The sequence below is a fragment of the Haliotis cracherodii genome, unplaced genomic scaffold (genome assembly GCF_022045235.1).
Source record: "Haliotis cracherodii isolate W230 unplaced genomic scaffold, xgHalCrac1.p SCAF_3, whole genome shotgun sequence".
NCBI lineage: Eukaryota > Metazoa > Mollusca > Gastropoda > Lepetellida > Haliotidae > Haliotis > Haliotis cracherodii.
In genome coordinates this window covers 60,203,772-60,223,441 of record NW_027266286.1, presented here as the reverse complement: position 1 = coordinate 60,223,441, position 19,670 = coordinate 60,203,772, and the positions used below count along the sequence as shown (strand labels likewise).

The window sequence follows — 19,670 nt, the reverse complement described above, 5'->3', positions numbered from 1 at the left end:
GCAGTCGTCTATTATGAAAAGGGTTGATTCTCCTTTGTATTTTTTGTGACATACTCGTAAACAGTCTTGTAAACGATTACCCGGATCAATTTTGTGCACCCCGGGATCTTTCATTACCCAATCCCTCGATAGGTATGTTTTATTAACCTTAATAGTCGGGCACAGAATAATAATATGGGCAAAAACATTCTGATAATGACTTTGTTAAATATCTAGCATGAAAGCTTTTTTTCCGCAACCCGTTTGCCCGCAGATGATAGCCCAGTGCGGTTCTTTAGGTAAAAGATTATTAACAGATCCTTGCACGAATCTTCCATTCTGTATATTAAGTTGCGCATCCATAATCATGTACAAATATATGTTTAATTTACCAGCCGTTTCAGCGATCTTCGTTATCTGTATAACACCCTCACTAGCATTTTCTATTCTCCTCCCACTACTGTGTAGTTGGTCATCATCTGTGGTTCGCGTGTCCAGCCATAGCGCATACTTCGTGGTACGGAATTCAGCCAGCAATACATCCCCGAGAGACAGATCTTTTGCGACCACGTTAACTTCTGGACTTCAGTTTATAGAAGGGAGTTTCATCTCATCCCACTGTTAATATGCTCACATGCCTTGACTATATAGTTGAGTAGGCACGCCCTTGATGGTCATTTCTACTTTTGTAATCTTGGGGTTGTAGAACACCTCAGTATCTCTGTGCCATGGTTCAGAAGGGTCCTCGAACAACATCAAAATACCCTTCAAAAATCTCGCGGGGAGGTTTAGATTGATATTCCACGTCGTATCTCTTTTGTTCCTGGAAATCTTTCGGTGTCGAAGCAGGCAATCGTACAAAATGGCTAATCTTCCATTATACTGGTTATGAATTTGTCAGGCTAATTCAGGATCTGTTATCATATCATACTCCAGTGAGATATTGTCAATGGAATAGCTACCCAAATCACCTTCAGTAAATTTGATCGCTCTGCTGTAGTAATTAAAAGTGAGTTCGTATTCTAACCTATCGCCTAGGGATGCTTGATAGAAGGGCATGTGACTATCTAGTAATTCAAAGTCGAGCGGAATATAGGATCAGCTACCCAATGCATTCGCAACAGCCTTATCTTCTATGATGGTATCATCACCAGTAGAAGCACCCACACACAGTCTCATTGTACTGTAAGTTTTCTTGTTCTTTCGTCGTTCTCCAGAGATCCATGTAACAGAAGTATACATCGCTGTCGTCAATACTCAAGACTTCATGACCGCGTCGCGGTGGCATCAACATTATTCGTAATGAATTAGGTCTTGTAGACTACGACAACTCACGAGCAAAACTTTCACCCATCAAGACTTCAATAATAAATATAGCACCATCGGGTATAGAATTCAAGTTATTTAATGTCATCGAATTCAGTAACCAAATTTAAGCTAACATCTTTTAATGATGGGCGACTCAATAACATATGGCCTGGGTCATCTGGCACTCTCTTTCGTTTTGAGGGGATATAAGCCCCGAATTACGATCCCACTATTCATTTTCTTAGTTAGATAATGTCCTTTACCCGTCATCACATACGGTGGGGCAATGACGATATTCAGTAGCCACTCGATTTTTGCTTTGACCAAAGTCCATTCATTATCATCATTGTGAGTAAGATTGTATGAAGTGTTTTTATGGAGTCTACTAATGTCAACATCATTTAAATCTCCTAGATTAGGCGCAGGTGCTGTGAATACAACTTCTTTCCACGTGTATACATTATCTTGTAAGTGTAAAGCATATAACTTGCCATCAGTACCGGGTTTACCGAATCCTTCTGTGTCTCCAAGATCAGAAAGCGCAATTGTATTACATTGTCTAAGCTTCCAGGGCCTGAAGAATCAACCATTATTTATAAACGGAGTGTCACACTCAAATATCATATTGATTGGTTATAAGCAATGGACAAATGGAAGGCAGGGGTTAAATAAGCCTTGATTGGTTATAAGCAATGGACAAATGAAAGGCAGGGGTTAAATTAACCCTTATGGGTTATTAGCCATGGACAAATGAAAGGCAGGGGTTAAATTAACCCTTATGGGTTATTAGCCATGGACAAATGGAAGGCAGGGGTTAAATTAGCCTTGATTGGTTATAAGCAATGGACAAATGGAAGGCAGGGGGAAATTTGCACTAATTGGTAATTAGCAATGAAAAAATGGAAGCCAGCTGGATTAGTTAGCCTTTATTGGGGATAATGTGACAAATAGATGGTGGCACTGACTAAGTAAATCAATAAATCCCAAGCACTTGGCAGATATGTTCCCTGGTCGATGTTCATGGCAGGCTGGTGTCTCCTGCTGTCAGTGGCTTGTTTTTCGAAACGGGGTGATATAACGATCACCATGTCCGTCCGTCTTTCAGCCATCCGTTTTCCGTTTCTGAAGCAGAGCTCCTAAACCGTCTTAAGGAAACTTGCTGAACAGATCAGCCTAGTGGTGAAGTGGTGCCTTATGATGATTTTAAAATTCTTTTCTTTTTTAATATTTTTTTCATTACAAGTTTGACTTTACTGAAAACAAGGGTAGTGCTCGTTTGAGTATTTTCTGATGAAACTTGTTACACAGATCAACCTCGTGGTGAATTGGTGTCTTTTGATGATTTGGGATTTTTAGTAAAAAATAAATAAATTATGTTTTCATGACAAGTTGAACTTTATTGAAAACTAGGGCAGTGATCCACTCTGGACTCAGGAGCAGGACTGCTAAACCATTAAATATTTCAAGAAGAAACTTGCTTTACAAATCAGTCTAGTGGTGAACTGGTTTGGGATGTTTTTAATATATATTTTTTATGTTTTAATGACGACATATGAGACTTTCATGATGACAAGGGTAGTGCTCGTTTCCAGAGCCGAACTCCCAAACCGCTGAATATTTCTAAATGAAACTTGCTATACAGATCAGTCTAGTGGAGAACTGGTGCCCTTTGATGATTTGGGATGTTGAAAAATACTGAAGAGCCTTATTATTTTTTCTTCACTGAACAGAACATATCCAATGGCAATGAACCAAAAGTGGTTTTCTGAGTTGCACCAAAAAGGGGGCTATGTTGTCTCCTGATGACTCTTGTAATAATAGTTGTAAAGTTTCAACTGAAAGGGGCTGTCGGGTAGCCTAGTGGGTAAAGTGTTCACTAGTCATGCCTAAGACCTGGGTTCGATTCTCGACATGGGTGGTACAATGTATGAAGCCCATGTCTGATGGCCCCCGCCGTGATATTGCTGGAATATTGCTAAAAGCGGCGTAAAACCATAGTTATCCACTTACTCACTGCAACTGAAATCTGCTGAAAAGACAAATATGGGCTTCTCACTCACTCACTCACTCATTGAACTGTTGTCATTGATAAGAACTTACATAAACTGTTGTGATGAAACAAGGTTTAGATTTACCGAAACAGACTTTTTGTTGTCAATAATGTCAATTGTGGAAGACGGAAAGCAACTGTTTTTGTTATATCTCAAATGTCCACAAGAATCCAAACATAAATCTGTCTCAGCTCACACGTCGCATGAAATCTTATGATTTCTTTCGGGACTTTCATACATATTTGCTTAAAGTTCCTTCTCCGATATGTAATGATAATTGATCGATATTTGGTTTGTGATTATCAATCTCTATGGTCTATATCGATAGCCAGTCCTACTAACCAGCGTTCTTCGTTATCTGTATAACACCCTCACTAGCATTTTCTATTCTCCTCCCACTACTGTGTAGTTGGTCATCATCTGTGGTTCGCATGTCCAGCCATAGCGCATACTTCGTGGTACGGAATTCAGCCAGCAATACATCCCCGAGAGACAGATCTTTTGCGACCACGTTAACTTCTGGACTTCAGTTTATAGAAGGGAGTTTTTAATATCATCCCACTGTTGATATGCTCACATGCCTAGACTATATAGTTGAGTAGGCACGTCCTCGATGGTCATTTCTACTTTTGTAATCTTGGGGTTGTAGAACACCTCAGTATCTCTGTGCCATGGTTCATCAACATTATTCGTAATGAATTAGGTTTTGTAGACTACAACAACCCACGAGCAAAACATTCCCCCAACAAGACTTCAATAATAAATATAGCACCATCGGGTATAGAATTCAAGTTATTTAATATGTCATCGAATTCAGTAACCAAATTTAAGCTAACATCTTTTAATGATGGGCGACTCAATAAGGTATGGCCTGGGTCATCTGGCACTCTCTTTCGTTTTGAGGGGATATAAGCCCCGAATTACGATCCCACTATTCATTTTCTTAGTTAGATAATGTCCTTTACCCGTCATCACATACGGTGGGGCAATGACGATATTCAGTAGCCACTCGATTTTTGCTTCGACCAAAGTCTATTCATTATCATCATTGCGAGTAAGATTGTATGAAGTGTTTTTATGTAGTCTACTAATGTCAACATCACTTAAATCTCCTAGATTAGGTGTGAATACAACTTCTTTCCGCTTGTATACATTATCTTGTAAGTGTAAAGCGTATCACTTGCCATCGGTACCGGGTTTACCGAATCCTTCTGTGTCTCCAAGATCAGAAAGCACAATTGTATTACATTGTCTAAGCTTATGCGTTCCAGGGCCTGAAGAATCAACCATTATTTATAAACGGAGTGTCACACTCAAATATCATATTGATTGGTTATAAGCAATGGACAAATGGAAGGCAGGGGTTAAATTAACCCTTATGGGTTATAAGCCATGGACAAATGAAAGGCAGGGGTTAAATTAACCCTTATGGGTTATTAGCCATGGACAAATGAAAGGTAGGGGTTAAATTAGCCTTAATTGGTTATAAGCAATGGACAAATGGAAGGCAGGGGAAAATTTGCACTAATTGGTAATTAACAATGAAAAAATGGAAGCCAGCTGGATTAGTTAGCCTTTATTGGGGATAATGTGACAAATAGATGGTGGCACTGACTAAGTAAATCAATAAATCCCAAGCACTTGGCAGATATGTTCCCTGGTCGATGTTCATGGCAGGCTGGTGTCTCCTGCTGTCAGTGGCTTGTTTTTCGAAACGGGGTGATATAACGATCACCATGTCCGTCCGTCTTTCAGCCATCCGTTTTCCGTTTCTGAAGCAGAGCTCCTAAACCGTCTTAAGGAAACTTGCTGAACAGATCAGCCTAGTGGTGAAGTGGCGCCTTATGATGATTTTAAAATTCTTTTCTTTTTTAATATTTTTTTCATTACATGTTTGACTTTACTGAAAACAAGGGTAGTGCTCGTTTGAGTATTTTCTGATGAAATTTGTTACACAGATATCTCGTGGTGAATCTCGTGGTGAATTGGTGTCTTTTGATGATTTGGGATTTTTATTAAAAAATAAATAAATTATGTTTTCATGACAAGTTGAACTTTATTGAAAACTAGGGCAGTGATCCACTCTGGACTCAGGAGCAGGACTGCTAAACCATTAAATATTTCAAGAAGAAACTTGCTATACAAATCAGTCTAGTGGTGAACTGGTTTGGGATGTTTTTAATATATATTTTTTATGTTTTAATGACGACATGTTAGACTTTCATGAAGACAAGGGTAGCGCTCGTTTTCAGAGCCGAACTCCCAAACCGCCGAATATTTCTAAATGAAACTTGCTATACAGATCAGTCTAGTGGAGAACTGGTGCCCTTTGATGATTTGGGATGTTGAAAAATACTGAAGAGCCTTATTATTTTTTCTTCACTGAACAGAACATATCCAATGGCAATGAACCAAAAGTGGTTTTCTGAGTTGCACCAAAACGGGGGCTATGTTGTCTCCTGATGACTCTTGTAATAATAGTTGTAAAGTTTCAACTGAAAGGGGCGGTCGGGTAGTCTAGTGGGTAAAGTGTTCGCTAGTCATGCCTAAGACCCGGGTTCGATTCCCGACATGGATGGTGCAATGTATGAAGCCCATGTCTGATGGCCCCCGTCGTGATATTGCTTGAATATTGCTAAAAGCGGCGTTAAACCATACTTATCCACTCACTCACTGCAACTGAAATCTGCTGTAAAGACAAATATGGGCTACTCACTCACTCACTCACTCACTCACTCACTCACTCACTCACTCACTCACTCACTCACTCACTCACTCACTCACTCACTCACTCACTCACTCATTTAAACTGTTGTCATTGATAAGAACTTACATAAACTGTTGTGATGAAACAAGGTTTAGATTTACCGAAACAGACTTTTTGTTGTCAATTGTGGAAGACGGAAAGCAACTGTTTTTGTTATATTTTAAATGTCGACAAGAATCCAAACATAAATCTGTCTCAGCTCACACGTCGCATGAAATCTGTTGATTTCCAACGGGACTTTCATACATATTTGCTTAAAGTTCCTTCTCCGATATGTAATGATAATTGATCGATATTTGGTTTGGGATTATCAATCTCTATGATCTATAACGATAGCCAGTCCTACTAACCATGCTTACACTAATTTGTCCTTCTGCATGTTTTTCACAACATTGGCTGTCATAAGACAACTTCACCAGCAACCTATGCTGGTCGTAAGAGGCGACCCATCTTCCCGAGGCAAGAGAGTTAACTGACTTTAAAAGTCCAGTTTCAACCCTTGCCGAACTTGGCTGGAATTACTGGGCTCGATCGTAGCGCCACCAGTGGCTATTACCAGTTATGTCCCTTCTAAGCCTCTCCTGTGGACCAATCAGATTCCACTTCTCGTATCACTTGTGTTTGCTTCACACAAAATGGTGGCGCATAGTCAGGACGATCTGATCGATAATAAAGATCTATATTGTGATAAAACGGGTCTTACATCGCGAAATGCATCAAATCACGTGAGCACCTTGATTAAAAACATGAAAAGATTTGAAAAATATCTGCTGACGAGTTGGCGGTGCACATGCTTTGCAAATCCTGCAATCGACCGAAATCTGCACGACAGTTTAGGAACCGGATTTCGATTTCGGTGCACGATTTTGATTGGACTATGCATAGACTCGTTAGCCCAGCCAAAATGTAACTCCATGATACCAGCCTAGTTCGGCAAGGGTGGAAACTGGACTTTTATAGTCAGTTAACTCTCTTGCCTCCGGAGGATGGTGGTGACCAAATGAACCAGTTGGTCAGGCTCAGTGAATTGGTTGATAGGATGTCATTGTACTGGATCGATCACTGGATTGTCTGGTTCAGACTCGATAATTTGCAGTCCGCCGTCATATAGCAGCTGATATAGCTGGATTGTTGTTTGCTGACTGGCATGGCCTTGTGGGGATCTGGGTCAGAATTGATCCTCAACAACCCATGCTAGTAGAGATCATATAGTCGAACAGGAGGTCTGTCTCAGTGCCTGGGTTGATATTGCATCATACCCCGATTGTTGCTCATAATATCAATCCAGATTCAACTATTTTCAGTCCACTGTCATATAGATGCAATATGGCTGCGTGTGGCATTTAACTATAAACAAACTTAGTTAACATGCATTCATCTTGTTTCAGACAATGCCTATGACCCTGACGTGAATGCCTCGGAGTTGTGGATTGACAAGGTAGAAGTCGGGGGCCTTCAGTGTATGACATTTGCTGACAATGGAAATGGGCTCGATGAAGACAAGCTGCTCAAAATGCTCAGGTATGTTCTACTGTCAGTGTAATGTTACCTTGTGCTGACGGCAGGGATATAAGACCGCTATGCCTGGGAACTCTAAAGACAGGATGGCGAGACAAACCGTTTGTTCATCATTTGTTGATAGCATCAATTCGCACCACATTGAATCACTTTCTGGTCACACATTGTATAAACGACTCATCACAAGCATAGAGTAGCGGGGTAGTCTGGTGGTTGAAGTGTTTGTTTGTCATGCTGAATACCCAGGTTTGATTCCCTACATGGTTCAATGTGTGAAGCCCATCTCTGGTGACCCCCGCCGTGATATGGCTCGAATATTGCTAAAAGCTGCATAAAACAATGATCACTCACACATTGTAACGACTCATCATAAGCATAGAGTAGCTGGGTAGTCTGGTGGTTAAAGTGTTTGTTCGTCATGCTGAATACTCGGGTTTGATTCCCCACATGGTTCAATGTGTGAAGCCCATCTCTGGTGACCCCCGCCGTGATATGGCTCGAATATTGCTAAAATCTGTGTAAATCAATGATCACTCACACATTGTAACAACTCATCACCAGTATAGAGTGACTGGGGTTGTCTGGTGGTTGAAGCATTTGCTTGTCACACCGAAGCGTACACATGGATACAATGTGGGAATCCCATGATTTCTTTGAATACCTTACCTCTATTACATCATAGTAATAAATTTCCATTCTTAAGATTTTTCAACAGACGTCCTCTTTACTGCTGACACTGAACAGCTGCACCTGTGAAAACCACGTTTTTTTAATTAAACCTTGCTGAGCGTACCAAATGGTCGTTCCCTTGGATAATGTTTATTATTTGACTGTCTGATGTATTTATCTCATTATGTATTTCAGTTTTGGATTCTGTGAAAAAGATGTTTATGAAAAATCGAATCATAAACCTATTGGGCATTATGGTAATGGCTTCAAGTCTGGTTCGATGCGTCTTGGCCAGGACGCGATCGTCTTCACCCGACATGTACACACCACTAGTGTCGGGATGCTATCCCAGACCTATCTGCAAAAGACTGGATGTGAGACAGTCATGGTGCCGATCATCACCTGGGAACTACCTTCCAATATCCTTCAGAGAATGTGTGGTTTGTAGTTAAAAGTGAACACTTTCTTGGCCCTTTTGGTCAATGTTGTATGGACGTGCTTTGTAAAAGTCGAGAGTGAAACGTGGATGGCATCTTGGGATGACATGTAATCTGAATTTGTTGAAAAGATTCTGATCCACCTTTCAGTAATCACAAACACTGCATTCATTTTTAGCTCACCTGACTGAAAGTCAAATTCGATCCTCAGTATTTTTGCAGAAATATTTGAATATTAAATGCTGACGTCCAATTTTGTTATTATAAAGTGTCTGCCTTTGTCCACATTTGAAACTGTTGTCTAAATATCCAGGTGAGATACAGTACAGACTCTTGAATCTCTTGTTGTCATGGCTGAATGATGGGTTCAAAGTGGGAGTATACAATTCCTTTCCTATTAACTTCATTTGCCTAGAGGGGTGGTTAAAGCGTTCACTCATCACGCCTAAGACCCGAGTTCGATTCCCGACATGGGTACAATGTTTGAAGCCCATTTGTGGTGTCCCCCGCGGTGATATTGCTGGAATGTTGCTAAAAACAGCATAAAACCATACTCGCTCACTAAAACTGAAATCCGCTGAAAAGACAAATATGGGCTACTCTTTCACTCACTCACTCACTTATTTACCTGCCATGTTTGTGGAAACACTAACAGTATTACCTGCCATGTTTGTGGCAACACTAACAGTATTACCTGCCATGTTTATGGCAACACTGACAGTATTACCTGCCATGTTTGTGGCAACACTGACAGTATTACCTGCCATGTTTGTGGCAACACTGACAGTATTACCTGCCATGTTTGTGGCAACACTGACAGTATTATAAGCCATGTTTATGGAAACACTAACAGTATTACCTGCCATGTTTGTGGCAACACTGACAGTATTACCTGCCATGTTTGTGGCAACACTGACAGTATTACCTGCCATGTTTGTGGCAACACTGACAGTATTACCTGCCATGTTTGTGGCAACACTGACAGTATTATAAGCCATGTTTATGGAAACACTAACAGTATTACCTGCCATGTTTGTGGCAACACTGACAGTATTACCTGCCATGTTTATGGCAACACTGACAGTATTACCTGCCATGTTTGTGGCAACACTGACAGTATTACCTGCCATGTTTGTGGCAACACTGACAGTATTACCTGCCATGTTTGTGGCAACACTGACAGTATTATAAGCCATGTTTATGGAAACACTAACAGTATTACCTGCCATGTTTGTGGCAACACTGACAGTATTACCTGCCATGTTTGTGGAAACACTAACAGTATTACCTGCCATGTTTGTGGCAACACTAACAGTATTACCTGCCATGTTTGTGGCAACACTGACAGTATTACCTGCCATGTTTGTGGAAACACTAACAGTATTACCTGCCATGTTTGTGGCAACACTGACAGTATTACCTGCCATGTTTGTGGCAACACTGACAGTATTACCTGCCATGTTTGTGGCAACACTGACAGTATTATAAGCCATGTTTATGGAAACACTAACAGTATTACCTGCCATGTTTGTGGCAACACTGACAGTATTACCTGCCATGTTTGTGGAAACACTAACAGTATTACCTGCCATGTTTGTGGCAACACTGACAGTATTACCTGCCATGTTTGTGGAAACACTAACAGTATTACCTGCCATGTTTGTGGCAACACTGACAGTATTACCTGCCATGTTTGTGGAAACACTAACAGTATTACCTGCCATGTTTGTGGCAACACTGACAGTATTACCTGCCATGTTTGTGGAAACACTAACAGTATTACCTGCCATGTTTGTGGCAACACTGACAGTATTACCTGCCATGTTTGTGGAAACACTAACAGTATTACCTGCCATGTTTGTGGAAACACTAACAGTATTACCTGCCATGTTTGTGGAAACACTAACAGTATTACCTGCCATGTTTGTGGCAACACTGACAGTAGTACCTGCCATGTTTGTGGAAACACTAACAGTATTACCTGCCATGTTTGTGGAAACACTGACAGTATTACCTGCCATGTTTGTGGAAACACTAACAGTATTACCTGCCATGTTTGTGGCAACACTGACAGTATTACCTGCCATGTTTGTGGCAACACTGACAGTATTATAAGCCATGTTTATGGAAACACTGACAGTATTACCTGCCATGTTTGTCGAAACAAAAGATCTAGCATATGTTGAAATATCTGGCATTCTGGCATTGATCCCAGTCCTACATGGATCTTATGAGCTGTGTACTGCTTCCTTTGTGACCTGGAGTACCCTGAATCCACTGAATCCCTGGACACTGCAGCGTGCCCCTCTTTAGGCAATTATGTTCACTTTAAATCGGGATATTTTGATTTCCTTGACTGAGTTGACATAAAAAGATTCACTCTGGCACCTCACAAAACAACCTGGCAGCCATCATGAAGTACTCCCCATTCACCACCGAGTCCAGTCTCCTCACGGAACTCCTCAGTCTTGAGAGACTCAAGACTGGAACCAAAATTTTCATCTTTAACTTGAAACGGTAAATACTCTATTTCATCTAAATACTGTACTCTAATACCCTACCTCTATTACATTGTAGCCACAAATTCCTGTTTAACTTAACTTAGAAATCACTGTATAAAATTATGTACGTTTTCAACAGACGTCCTCTTCACTGCCAACATATCTATAAGTTGTGAGGAAAACTCTTTCCTCCACAGGAAATGCTACTGCACATGCACAAGGCACAATCCCTTCTTTCAAACCCAAACTGGGGCGGTCAGGTAGCCTAGTGGTTAAAAGCGTTCGCTCATCATGCCGAGGACCCGGGTTCAATTCCCGACACGTACAATGTGTGAAGCCTATTTCTGGTGTCCCCCGTATGATACTGCTGGAATATTGCTAAAAGCGGCGTAAAACCATTCTCACTCACTCACTCAAACCCAAACCCTCATCAACTAGATGCAGATAATTGGGGAGGTAGGAGGGACATATTCTGCATGAATGTATGCAATATGTGCACGTGTATTCTACAACTCAGAAGACGACGTCAAGTGTTAAGATGTTTGTTTTAACCATGACAAGCTGTAAAATTGCTGACTGCAGTTTAAAAAAGCCCATGTAAAATGAAAATAATTGTAAATGAAAAAGATTTGTCCATATGATATTTTTATTCCAGCCTGCATGGGGCGGTGTGAAAGCCTAGTGGTAAAGCATTTGCTTGTCGCGCCGAAGTACATTGTGTGAAGCTTATTTCTTGTAACCCAAGCCGGGATATTGCCGGAAATTGTTAAATGCTGCATAAAACCATTCTCACTCACTCACTCCATGCCCGCACATTTCCTGAAACATTAACTTTTCACCATAACTTTATGCCGGAACTTGTTTCAGCTCCAAGTCTGGAAGCCCTGAGCTGGACTTCGAGAGTGACCCGTTGGACATTCGGAACCCCGAGACACTAGCCATGGACATGACTACCGTATACAGGCCCATGCAGGAATCCACTCCAGAGTTCAAAAGCTCTCTCAGGGTCAGACATCCTGATGTATTTCTTGTTTCGAAGTCCTCTCTGTTAACATGTAATGCAAACGCAAATGTAGTTTCTCGCTTGAACCACTTGTATATTCTGTTCGTGCCAGCTTACGTCTTATGCGTCCACGGGCACTGGTGGCCCAGTCGTTTCAGACATCACAATTTGCTGTGCAGAGTTTTGTCCCTTGGGCATGCCAATCTTTGAACCTTTGAGTCTCGGTTTGCCCCAGTTCTGTTTCTAGGTTTGTCAGCACCATATCTGTGCTTGTGTGTTTCAGCTGGTGAACGGCTTAAACTTTTAGCACTCACTCACTCACTCACTCACTCACTCACTCACTCACTCACTCACTCACTCACCTTTAAAGAAGTATAAATACAGACCCCTTCCTTTGTGTCAGATTGAAGCATATGAAACAAAGATAACCCTGTTTTACATATTCTATACATGTATATTCCAGGAATATTGCAGTATCCTGTTCCTGAAACCTCGTATGAAGATTGTGCTCCGTGGACAGAAAGTGAAAACCAAACTTATTTCCAAGAGTTTGTCGCACACAGAAATTGATCTCTACAAGCCGGGGTGGCTCGTATCCTTCATTCAGTGTCGCAGTGGCCGGATTATTTTAAATTAAGCTTCCAGTTCTGTTATCTCCTCATGTAGGTTTAAGGACAGAATAGATTCAAGGAATGGGACCCCTTGACCTTCATGCTTAAATGTAACTCTTCTCTGTCTCTGTCTCTGCCTCTGTCTTTATGACTTTACCGACTATCTTTACGAACAGGGGCGGTTAGGTAGCCTAGTGGTTTAAGCATTCACTCGTCACGCCGAAGACCCGGGTTCGATTCCCAACATGGATACAATGTGTGAAGTCCATTTCTGGTGTCCCCCCACCGTGATATTACTGTAATATTGCTAAAAGTGGCGTAAAACCGTACTCACTCACTCACTTTACGAACATGTTTACTGTTGAATTGAAAAAGTTATTAGTAGGTTTAATGGAAGTCAGAAGGAGTCGTTTCACTTGTTGCCCATTCCCATTCCTTAACTCACGGCCAGGGTCGTCCTCTGAAGATAGTTTTTGGATTCACCTGCTCCAAAGACGCCCGTAGTGAGAACTATGGACTTATGATGTACCACAAGAACAGGCTGATCAAGGCGTACGAGAAAGTGGGCTATCAGAGACAGGTAGGAGACTGTCCACTCAGTAAACATTAGGGCTGTGATGATTCACTTGCGTATTCGGTGAATCGAACCGTATCATTCATGAATTGTATTAGTTATTCGTGGCCACTAGAATCAAATATTTATGAATATGCAAGCATGTGCATTTACATAAAAAAATACCCATAAGAACATATTTTATGCATATATTTCTTCAAAAGACACTCTTATACTATTTAATTTGACAGTATTGTGGTCACTGGTCATTGTCGCATTTGAGCAGATACTAGTACCTAGATAAGTGCAGTAGTATATATGTATAATATATTAATAATTAACAAACCATGTCAAATAATTTAAGTTCCTATTGCCTCACTGAATATAACAAATCAGCTACTAACTTGTTATTGTATTCGTGAATTAATATTCGTATTCGTTACCCTATTTTCATGATATGAAACGTAATCACCTCGTAGTGTATTTGTTGCAGCTCTAGTAAACATGGATCCTTTTTTTCATAGACCATGTGGCCTGTACATGTTCGTTACAGACACCAAGCCCTTTCAGTATTTAATGTCACAGGCATGTGTTGCAAATTGGTACTTTTAGACAAGGACACTAGTTAAAAGACGGGTGACAACCTGGAAGGGCTATTTGTTTTCTCCCCAATTGTCTTTGTGTTACATTAACAACTTTTCCAAAATTCCTTGGTTATTCTGGGTAAGAGTTGGCCCCCAATAACCTATGCTGGTCGTAAGATACGACTAAACGTATCGGATGGTAAGGCTTGGTGACGCTGATTGCCTTTTATTGTTGTTCATGATATCAGTCACTGGTTTGTATGGTGCAGACTTGATTATTTTCTGTGGTTTGAAAAACAGAATGCTTGTTTTGCATAAGCTTTTTTTTTTTTAAATGCCATTTTTTGTAAAAGAAATCTTGTATCATTCATCCAGCGCAATAATTTGGGCGAGGGAGTAGTGGGTGTGGTCCAGGTGGATTTCCTGCAGCCCATCCACAACAAGCAAGACTTCAACAAGGATGAGAAGTACAAGTAAGGGAGCTCTTCACCGTCAGATGTTACAATCAGTTGACTCGAGGAACTTTCTAATATACTCACTGCCAAAAGAAATGCAAACCATAGAAACATATCGAGAAGTATGTACGTTAAGAAAAGATGTTTCCAATGTGTACCAATTAATGACAAAACTAAGTATCCGTCAAGTGTTACCACAGAGTGACTTTGTTCTTATCACGACATGCTGCACGTGATTTCCAAACTTTACGCATTAGTCCTGCACAAGACAAATGGTGCCATTCGACTCATGGATCTATAACGTCACGGGATGTGTTTATGAGTATCTGTTCACACAACGTACCAGTATGTTCATTTGTGCATCGACATATATTAACTAACATGTATGGTATTCACGTTTCTTTTGGCGGTGAGTATATATTGAATATTTGCCAAAATTGACATCAGTTCCTGCTGCTAGTGTGTGTGTGAAAGGGTTTTATTTAGGCTGAATATATTGGTGCCGTTGCTGTTACTCTTCACAGCCAACTTTGAACAATAAGGGAGATAACTTCGTTAACTATTGATGTTATGACTTGTCATTGATATGTTGCGATCAGGCCATGGATGTTTGCAATGCCTTTTTAGTTTGAGTAATTGATAAACACTACCCATTATTGAACTATGTATTCATATAAGAATGTATACTTTACTGCACAAAGGATATGTCTATAAGTTAAAATTCATGTTGAACTTTGTGAATAGCTCTTTTCTCGCTTGATACCACATTATTTTTTATCTCTTCTACAATCACAGTGTTGATGAAGCTGAAATTGTGTGTGTTTTTGGTCACCATTGGAAATCTAATTTCAAGCAAGGTCACCATGGCAACTGTTTTGAAAATGTATTTTTCCCCCATTCTCCATGCACACTTCTATTTCCCATTGTCTGTTGCAGCTCCTTCATGACTTCTATAGCACAGAAGTTGAATGATTACTGGAATGAGAAGAAGTGCGGAGGCAGTCGGGTCCAGGTGGCGCCAGCAGGGTAGGGTGAACACACTTCACACGGGGGGAAGGGTTGGGTGAACACACTTCACAGGGGGAGAAGGGTAGGGTGAACACACTTCAAAAGGGGAGAAGGATAGGGTGAACACACTTCACAGGGGGAGAAAGATAGGGTGAACACACTTCACAGGGGGAGAAGGGTAGGGTGAACACACTTCACAGTGGACAAGGGTTGGGTGAACACACTTCACAGGGGGAGAAGGATAGGGTGAACACACTTCACAGGGGGAGAAGGGTAGGGTGAACACACTTCACTGTGGAGAAGGGTTGGGTGAACACACTTCACAGGGGGAGAAGGGTTGGGTGAACACACTTCACAGGGGGAGAAGGGTTGGGTGAACACACTTCACAGGGGGAGAAGGGTTGGGTGAACACACTTCACAGGGGGAGAAGGGTAGGGTGAACACACTTCACAGGGGGAGAAGGGTTAGGTGAACACACTTCACAGGGGGAGAAGGGTTGGGTGAACACACTTCACAGGGGGAGAAGGGTTAGGTGAACACACTTCACAGGGGGAGATGGGTTGGGTGAACACACTTCACAAGGGGAGAAGGGTTAGGTGAACACACTTCACAGGGGGAGAAGGGTAGGGTGAACACACTTCACAGGGGGAGGAGGGTAGGGTGAACACACTTCACAGTGGAGAAGGGTTGGGTGAACACACTTCACAGGGGGAGAAGGGTAGGATTGCACCATAATCATTGTGAGAAAATATATACTGATGTAAAATGTGCCTGATCCTCCTTTTAAGCTGGGATATAATGACAATAAGACTACACAACCATTTAAATATTACCTCCCTATGAATTAACGGTGTCAAATTGTCAAGATTCCTTATACCATGCAGTCATTGCGTTATGTCTTCCCCAGGAATCTCCCCGATTGGCTGTGGGCTCAGTGTGAAAACTGTCTCAAGTGGCGCCGTCTTCCTGATGGTGTCCGACAGACAGGACTCCCTGACAGATGGTTCTGTCATATGAACCCTGACGCATCTCACAAGTATGTTGTAGATATGTGTTCTTCATGTAATATTATTCTGATTTAATCGTGATGTAATATCATTTGAAAGACATAATTTTAATTAGTGTATTGTTGGGCCTTGGAACCGGTAGTCTGTAAATAGTGACTAACTAAATTCGATATTGTTGAACATTACATTTGGAGGTAGCCGAACACATTTTTCCACATTGTCACTTAAAGTAGGTCTTCATTTTGTGATGAAATTTTCCATTCCATAGGACGGTCGTACAAATGGAAACAAGAGTAAGATTTCAGAAACATTTCAAAAGTGATCGCTTTAGTATGTTGGTAGCATGTTAATAAACGGAAAGTGTCCATGAGTTGGTCTCCTGCAACCTGGTCGTGAAAGATGACTCAATGGATCTGGTAGCCAGCTCTGTGACTCAGTTCATAACACACCGACAGCGTGGATCGTTTGTCATATCAATCACTGGATTGTCTGGCCCAGACTTCATTATTTACAGGCAGTCACCTTTGTAGCAAGAATATTGCTGAGTGCAGGTTAAACAACAAACAAACATTAAAGCCAGAGTAGTGCCAGGTGATGTTTTCCTTGTTGTTTGACACCTGTCCCCTGTTTCAGTCGGTGTGATGTGGAGGAGGAGCCCGAGGATGAGGATGAAGCGTTAAACAGGCCGACTTACGAGAAGACATACAAGAAACAGCAGTAAGTAGCGGAGGGTTGATGAGTACGTGAAGCCAGCCTTCCTCTCTACACATTAGTTTGTTAAACAGGCCGACTTACGAGAAGACATACAAGAAACAGCAGTAAGTAGGGGATGGTTGATGAGTACGTGAAGCCAGCCTTCCTCTCTACACATTAGTTTGTTAAACAGGCCGACTTACGAGAAGACATACAAGAAACAGCAGTAAGTAGCGGAGCGTTGATCAGTACGTGAAGCCAGCCTTCCTCTCTACACATTAGTTTGTTAAACAAGCCGACTTACGAGAAGACCTACAAGAAACAGCAGTAAGTAGCGGATGGTTGATGAGTACGTGAAGCCAGCCTTCCTCTCTACACATTAGTTTGTTAAACAGGCCGACTTACGAGAAGACGTACAAGAAACAGCAGTAAGTAGCGGAGGGTTGATCAGTACGTGAAGCCAGCCTTGCTCTCTACACATTAGTTTGTTAAACAGGCCGACTTACGAGAAGACATACAAGAAACAGCAGTAAGTAGCGGATGGTTGATGAGTACGTGAAGCCAGCCTTCCTCTCTACGCATTAGTTTGTTAAACAAGCCGACTTACGAGAAGACATACAAGAAACAGCAGTAAGTAGGGGATGGTTGATCAGTACGTGAAGCCAGCCTTCCTCTCTACACATTAGTTTGTTAAACAGGCCGACTTACGAGAAGACGTACAAGAAACAGCAGTAAGTAGCGGAGGGTTGATGAGTACGTGAAGCCAGCCTTCCTCTCTACACATTAGTTTGTTAAACAGGCCGACTTACGAGAAGACATACAAGAAACAGCAGTAAGTAGCGGAGGGTTGATGAGTACGTGAAGCCAGCCTTCCTCTCTACACATTAGTTTGTTAAACAGGCCGACTTACGAGAAGACATACAAGAAACAGCAGTAAGTAGGGGATGGTTGATCAGTACGTGAAGCCAGCCTTCCTCTCTACACATTAGTTTGTTAAACAGGCCGACTTACGAGAAGACATACAAGAAACAGCAGTAAGTAGGGGATGGTTGATAAGTACGTGAAGCCAGCCTTGCTCTCTACACATTAGTTTGTTAAACAGGCTGACTTACGAGAAGACATACAAGAAACAGCAGTAAGTAGCGGAGGGTTGATGAGTACGTGAAGCCAGCCTTCCTCTCTACACATTAGTTTGTTAAACAGGCCGACTTACGAGAAGACATACAAGAAACAGCAGTAAGTAGCGGAGGGTTGATCAGTACGTGAAGCCAGCCTTCCTCTCTACACATTAGTTTGTTAAACAGGCCGACTTACGAGAAGACATACAAGAAACAGCAGTAAGTAGCGGAGGGTTGATCAGTACGTGAAGCCAGCCTTCCTCTCTACACATTAGTTTGTTAAACAGGCCGACTTACGAGAAGACATACAAGAAACAGCAGTAAGTAGCGGAGCGTTGATGAGTACGTGAAGCCAGCCTTCCTCTCTAAACATTAGTTTGTTAAACAGGCCGACTTACGAGAAGACATACAAGAAACAGCAGTAAGTAGCGGAGCGTTGATGAGTACGTGAAGCCAGCCTTCCTCTCTAAACATTAGTTTGTTAAACAGGCCGACTTACGAGAAGACATACAAGAAACAGCAGTAAGTAGCGGAGCGTTGATCAGTACGTGAAGCCAGCCTTCCTCTCTACACATTAGTTTGTTAAACAGGCCGACTTACGAGAAGACATACAAGAAACAGCAGTAAGTAGGGGATGGTTGATCAGTACGTGAAGCCAGCCTTCCTCTCTACACATTAGTTTGTTAAACAGGCCGACTTACGAGAAGACATACAAGAAACAGCAGTAAGTAGCGGAGGGTTGATGAGTACGTGAAGCCAACCTTGCAGTCTACACATTAGTTTGTAAAACAGGCCGACTTACGAGAAGACGTACAAGAAACAGCAGTAAGTAGGGTATGGTTGATGAGTACGTGAAGCCAGCCTTCCTCTCTACACATTAGTTTGTTAAACAGGCCGACTTACGAGAAGACATACAAGAAACAGCAGTAAGTAGGGGATGGTTGATCAGTACGTGAAGCCAGCCTTCCTCTCTACACATTAGTTTGTTAAACAGGCCGACTTACGAGAAGACATACAAGAAACAGCAGTAAGTAGGGGATGGTTGATCAGTACGTGAAGCCAGCCTTCCTCTCTACACATTAGTTTGTTAAACAGGCCGACTTACGAGAAGACATACAAGAAACAGCAGTAAGTAGCGGAGGGTTGATCAGTACGTGAAGCCAGCCTTCCTCTCTACACATTAGTTTGTTAAACAGGCCGACTTACGAGAAGACATACAAGAAACAGCAGTAAGTAGGGGATGGTTGATCAGTACGTGAAGCCAGCCTTCCTCTCTACACATTAGTTTGTTAAACAGGCCGACTTACGAGAAGACGTACAAGAAACAGCAGTAAGTAGCGGAGGGTTGATCAGTACGTGAAGCCAGCCTTGCTCTCTACACATTAGTTTGTTAAACAGGCCGACTTA

General features: G+C 41.7%; 1 protein-coding gene across 1 annotated transcript in view; it reads left to right on the top strand.

Moving 5' to 3' along the window:
- The window catches only part of LOC139474113 (MORC family CW-type zinc finger protein 3-like), a 32,992-nt gene that overhangs the window by 7,439 nt on the left and 5,883 nt on the right, over nt 1–19,670 (top strand). The window contains exons 3-12 of the mRNA XM_071256985.1: nt 7,494–7,626; nt 8,488–8,711; nt 11,096–11,246; nt 12,098–12,236; nt 12,697–12,825; nt 13,296–13,424; nt 14,357–14,454; nt 15,373–15,462; nt 16,353–16,481; nt 17,086–17,169. Coding sequence (XP_071113086.1) covers nt 7,494–7,626; nt 8,488–8,711; nt 11,096–11,246; nt 12,098–12,236; nt 12,697–12,825; nt 13,296–13,424; nt 14,357–14,454; nt 15,373–15,462; nt 16,353–16,481; nt 17,086–17,169 — 1,306 coding nt within the window. The remainder of the gene's footprint in view (nt 1–7,493; nt 7,627–8,487; nt 8,712–11,095; nt 11,247–12,097; nt 12,237–12,696; nt 12,826–13,295; nt 13,425–14,356; nt 14,455–15,372; nt 15,463–16,352; nt 16,482–17,085; nt 17,170–19,670) is intronic.